Source organism: Staurois parvus, unplaced genomic scaffold, assembly GCF_062004578.1.
Source record: "Staurois parvus isolate SC_StPar_1 unplaced genomic scaffold, SC_StPar_1.0 ptg000126l, whole genome shotgun sequence".
Classification (NCBI taxonomy): Eukaryota; Metazoa; Chordata; class Amphibia; order Anura; family Ranidae; genus Staurois; species Staurois parvus.
The window spans coordinates 4,191,380-4,197,500 of record NW_028317922.1 but is presented as its reverse complement, the minus strand read 5'-3'; the positions used below and the strand labels follow the sequence as shown (position 1 = coordinate 4,197,500).

At 44.7% G+C, this 6,121-nt stretch overlaps 1 protein-coding gene across 1 annotated transcript in view; it reads right to left on the bottom strand.

The window, feature by feature from the left end:
- COPS9 (COP9 signalosome subunit 9) overlaps positions 1-3,539 on the bottom strand; it is a 17,941-nt gene extending 14,402 nt beyond the window's left edge. Inside the window, exon 1 of the mRNA XM_089672364.1 lies at positions 3,402-3,539. Coding sequence (XP_089528490.1) covers positions 3,402-3,464 — 63 coding nt within the window. The 5' untranslated portion in view covers positions 3,465-3,539. The remainder of the gene's footprint in view (positions 1-3,401) is intronic.
- Positions 3,540-6,121: the final 2,582 nt, after the last annotated feature.

The following is a 6,121-nucleotide window of genomic DNA, read 5'->3' as shown; positions in this document are numbered from 1 at the left end:
ATGTGCTTCTTCTTGAGCCACTCCTTTGTTTCCCTGGCCGTGTGTTTTCAGTCATTGTCATGCTGGAACACCCATCCACGACTGCATTTTCAATGCCCTGGCTGAGGGAAGAAGGTTCTCACCCAAGATTTGACAGTACATTGCCCCGTCCATCATCCCTTTGATGCGGTGCAGTTGTCCTGTCCTTTTAGCAGAAAAACACCCCCAAAGCAGAATGTTTCCACCACCATGTTTGACAGTTGGGATGGTGTTCTTGGGGTCATAGGCAGCATTCCTCCTCCTCCAAACACGGCGAGTTGAGTTGATACCAAAGAGCTTGATTTTGGTCTCATCTGACCACAACACTTTCAACCAGTCCTCCTCTGCATCATTCAGGTGTTCAGTGGCAAACTTCAGACAGGTCTGGATATGTACTTTCTTGAGCAAAGGGACCTTGCAGGCACTGCAGGATTTCAATCCTTGTCTGCATAGTGTGTTACCAATCGTTTTCTTGGTGACTGTGGTCCCAGATGCCTGGAGATCATTGACAAGATCCTCACGTGTAGTTCTGGGATGATTCCTCACTGTTCTCATTATCATTGACACTCCACGAGGTGAGATCTTGCATGGTGCACCAGACCTAGGGAGACTGACAGCTGTTTTGTGTTTCTTCCATTTGCGAATGGTTGCACCAACTGTTGTCACCTTCTCACCAAGCTGCTTGGCGATAGTTTGGTAGCCCAGTCCAGCCTTGGGTAGGTCTACAATCTTGTCCCTGACATCCTTGGACAGCTCTTTGGTCTTTGCCGTGGTGGAGAGTTTGGAATCTGATTGTTTGATTTCTCCTGTGGACAGATGTCTTTTATACAGGTAATAAAATTAGATTATCCGCACTCCCTTTAAGAGGCTGCTTCTAATCTCAGCTTGTTACCTGTATGAAAGACACCTGGTAGCCAGAAATCCTGATGAATGATAGGGGATCAAATATTTATTTCCCTCATGAACATGCAAATCAGTGCATAATTTGTTAGACATGTATTTCTTTTGAATTGTTTGATGCTATTCTGTCTCTCAGTGTTACAATAGACCTACCCTTCGATTTTTAGACTGATCATTTCTTCGTGAGTGGTGCAAACATTCAAAATCAGTAGGGGATCAAATACTTATTTCCTTCACTGTAGCGTGAAGCTGCCGTCCTATAGTGATGTGCAATCACTGCAACAGAAAAACAAACAAAAACAGGGTATATAGGCGCTAACACATTTACACAAATAATAACCCCAATTTCATTAATAAATTAAAGTCTCTAACTCAACAAAGTCCAACAAAACACTGTGATGTTAAATCTTTCTTGTCTTAGTATATCAAATCTTGTACCAACGCCACCGTGATTCCCTACTACAGGAAGAAGTGCACTTACCGTAATAAAGGTCAGAAAGCGCTGTGGGTTATTCAATATCCTTAAAATGGATAATGCCCTTCCACTTTACTTCCTCCAAAAGCCTCCTTTCTTTCAGAAACATAGCACCAGAATATGACCATATCATCAAGGCAAAGGAACAAAGGACTATAGATAGTGTAGTACTTTATTAATATAAAAAATATAAGGTATAAAAGCTACTGCACTCACAAGATAGTGCCCGAGATCGGCACAAATGTAAAAATTCTGCGATTGACGAGATCCCCCTCAGGATCCACGTGCGTTCCACAGTCCAGAAGGGGTGGCCGGACGTGACGTCACGAGAACTGGATGTGACGACTATTAGGCTCTCAACTAGTTTCACTGAATGCATCCTTTAGGAAGCTTAGTCAAGGCCCTAATAGAGTCTTAGCATGTGGCCCACTCCGGTGGGTCTGTGGAAAGCATGCGTTCCAGGAACAGGACTCGTTCGTAAGTAGGGGACTTAGTGTAATCATTTTTTTACAGGGGCACTTTGTAGAATTTGAATAAGGGGGGCAGGGAGTTGTGTTATAGCACTGTATTAGTTGTTTCTCTTTACAGTGCTGCTCCCCTGGTCCCTGTTGTACTTACCTACATGGAATGTATTAGGTGGCACCCTATAATAAAAAAAAAAATATCTAGCTCCCAATAAAAAGATGGCATGAAGAACACATATGTGTCACAGTAGTGTTCCGTACCCCCTACCTCAGTGCATTGTCCTCTGTCCCCTTTACATCACCCACACCCTGCAGTAGTTTCCTCTACACCCCCCCCCTTCACATCACTACCCCCCACTATAGTGTCCTGTACCCCCAATGCTGTGTCCTTTGCCCTCTTCACATCACCCCCCCAATGTAGTGTTCTGTACCCCCAATGTTGTGTCCTTTGCGCCCTTCACATCACCCCCCCCAATGTAGTGTTCTGTACCCCCAATGTTGTGTCCTTTGCGCCCTTCACATCACCCCCCCAATGTAGTATTCTGTACCCCCAATGCTCTGTCCTTTGCCCTCTTCACATCACACTCCCCCCACTGTGGTGTCCTCTGCCTCCCCTCCCACAGTAGAGTCCTGAAATCCTCAAAATAGTGTCCTCTGCCCCCTGCACATCATCTCCCCACTGTAGTGTCCACTGCCCCCTTCACATCACCCCCCCCCCCCCCAACTGTAGTGTCCTATACCCAATGCTATGTCCCCTTCACCCAATCCCATTCGCATAGTGCTGTGGTAGGTACTCTACTTGCCAGCCTGTGTTTAGCAGAGCAGTGGTCAGTATACAGAATAGGGTGGAGGAGAGCAGAAGCTGACAGAGTTCATACTAATGAGCTGCTGACTGCTTGCTGGGTCCACCTAACAACCAATCACTGAGGCAGCTCCTGCCCTCCCTCTAGCACCATGCTGCCTCCCGCTCTCTGCTGAGCAGAGACATGAGAGCAGCAGAGGCTGGGGGAAGGCAGAGCCGTGGTCACAATCCACCTGTCGGCCCCTGTGGTCCATGGCTTGCCAAGCTCTGACATTTGTTTTGTAGGATTACCAAAACGAAGGAAATGACCTCCCACTCTGCTTGTTTTGGCGCATACACCTCACAACAGTGTGCAGGAACAAGTATAGTTGACAGAGGAATTCTTCCGCTTTGAATAGAACATACACATATACACTTTGGTTGAAATAGTAAAAGTTTTCACTTCTGATCCATCAACATTAGCTGGGCCTACTGTCAAAATCGACTATAAACTCCAGTCCACTAGCAGCTCGAATGTTGAACAAACTTTCCAAAACCGACCAGTTTCAGCCTGTGTGTATGCAATGTATAGAGGAGGTGGCAGCACACACCCCGGGGTGTAGACTATAGAACACCCCCCATGTTCTCAGATATGGAGAGTGATGTGTGAGCCCCCCTCCTCGTATACAATATACTGGGGGAAGGCGTACTGGAGGACGACTACGGGCTCAGCATGGGAGTGTATGAGGGCGTCCCGCCTCACCTCATCCAGGTCCACATAGGGCCCGGCTCCCTCCGGGAACATCTCATCCACGGCCGGCTTCATCTCACAGCGGACTCTTCTTCCCCTAACGCTGCAACACAGGGCACTTCCGGCGAACTAGTGCCACACTTCCGTCAGATAGGTGGGCGGGGCTCTAGTCAACATTCGGTAGGCTAACACTGTTTTCTAATGTGATGCAGGCGGATACCGGTATTTTTTTTGTTTTGTTTTTACAAGGGATTATTAGAGGAAACTTTTCCTGAGAGAATTTACAGTACTGACCTCCTTCTATAAGTAGCACTTTTCCTGATTGTGTCCTCAGTATTTCCTGTAGTGGTGTCACAGAGATTGTAGTTTACAAAGTCAGCACCAGCCCTTCTTTTATGTCTGCTTATTCAGAGAGGATTACAGTGTAAGGTCTAGGGCAGTGATGGCGAACCTTTAGAGATCGAGTGCCCAGCAACCCAACACCCACTTATGTATTGCAAAGTGCCAACACTGCAATTAACCTGAATACTGAGGTTGTAGTTTAGAGAAAACAACCCGTACATTAACATCTTTTGTCTTAAAAGAAAAACTCAATAACAGAGCTTCCTCTGACCACCAGCACAAGGGGGAAAAGTTCTACTGACCACCAGCACAAGGGGGCAAAGTTCCACTGACCACCAGCACAAGGGGGCAAAGTTCCACTGACCACCAGCACAAGGGGGCAAAGTTCCCCTGACCACCAGCACAAGGGTGCAAAGTTCCACTGACCACCAGCACAAGAGGGTAAAGTTCCACTGACCACCAGCACAAGGGGGCAAAGTTCCACTGACCACCAGCCAAAGGGGGCAAAGTTCCACTGACCACCAGCCAAAGGGGGCAAAGTTCCACTGACCACCAGCACAAGGGGGCAAAGTTCCACTGACCACCAGCCAAAGGGTCCAAAGTTCCACTGACCACCAGCACAAAGGGGCAAAGTTCCACTGACCACCAGCCCAAGTGGGCAAAGTTCCACTGACCGCCAGCACAATGGGGCAAAGTTCCACTGACCGCCAGCACAAGGGTGCAAAGTTCCACTGACCACCAGCGCAAGGGGGCAAAGTTCCACTGACCACCAGCCCAAGTGGGCAAAGTTCCACTGACCGCCAGCACAATGGGGCAAAGTTCCACTGACCGCCAGCACAGGGGGGAAAAGTTCCACTGACCACCAGCACAAGGGGGCAAAGTTCCACTGACCACCAGCACAAGGGGGCAAAGTTTCACTGACCAGCAGCACAAGGGGCAAAGTTCCTTTCTTTCACACAAATAGAGCTTTCTTTTGGTGGTATTTGATCACCTGTGCGCTTCTTAGTTTTGCGTTATAAACAAAAAAAGACTGAAAATTTGGAAAAAAAAACAATATTTTTTACTTTCGCCTATAAAAAATATATAGTAAACAAAAGTTAGTCATAAATTTAGGCCAAAATGTATTCTGCTACATGTTTTTGGTAAAAAAAATCCCAATAAGTGTATATTGACTGCTTTGTGTGAATGTTATAGCGTCTACAAACTATGGTATAGATTTACGCAATTTTTTGCTATACTGTGCTGCACTAGTTTAACTGACAATTGCGCAGTCATGCAATACTGTACATAAATTACATTTATGTCCTTTTTTTCCACACAAATAGAGCTTTCTTTTGGTGGTATTTGATCACCTGTGCGCTTTTTATTTTTCGCGCTTTAAACAAAAAAAGACCGAAATTGTCGAAAAAAAAATATGTTCCCATTTCTGTCATAAAAAATATCCAAGAAACTCAAATTTCATCATAAATTTAGGGCAAAATATATTTTGCTACATGTTTTTTGTAAAAAAATCCCAATAAGTGTATATTGATTGCTTAGTGTGAAAATTATAGCCTCTACAAATTATGATATATAGATAATGGAGTTTACACAGCTTTTACTTTCTGACTGCCTATCACATTTCTTATGGTGGTAAAATACCAGGACAGTACAAACACCCCCAACTTACACCTATTCGGAAAGTAGACACCCCTAAGCTGTCTGCTGAGATGCATATTGAGTCCATGAAAAATTTATTTTTTTCCACAAGTTTTTGGAAAATGACAAAACATTTTTTTTGTTTTACACAAAGTTGTCAATTAAATGATATATTTTTCACACAAGCCATAGGTATATGTGGAATTACATCCCAAAATACATTCTGCTACTTCTACCAAGTATGGGGAAACCACATGTGTGAGACTTTTTTGGAGCCTAGCCACATACAGGAGCCTAAAATCAAATGACCACTTTGAAAGCCTGAAAGTGCGTAACTTCCTCATTTCACTTCCTCACTACCTATGACAGTTTCAGAGGCCCTGAAATGCCAGGATAACATCAACCCCCCACCCCCCCCCCCCAAATTACCCCTTTTAGGAAAGTAGACACCCCAAGGAAATTAGAAAATCGGCATGGTGAGTATTTTGCAGAGCTAATTTTTTCTCACAAAGTGTTGAAATATAAAAATAGAAAATAAAAAATATGTTTTTCTTTTATTTCTTCATTTTCTAATAACTTGTAACAACAAACAAGATCTGCAAAATACTCAGCATGCTTCTTATCAAATTCCTTGGGGTGTCTGCTTTCCAAAAAGGGGTAATTTGTGGGGATTGGTGCTATCTTAGATTTCAGGGCCTCCGAAACTGTGATAGGTAGTCAGGAAGTGTAATGAGGAAATAAAGCCATTTAAA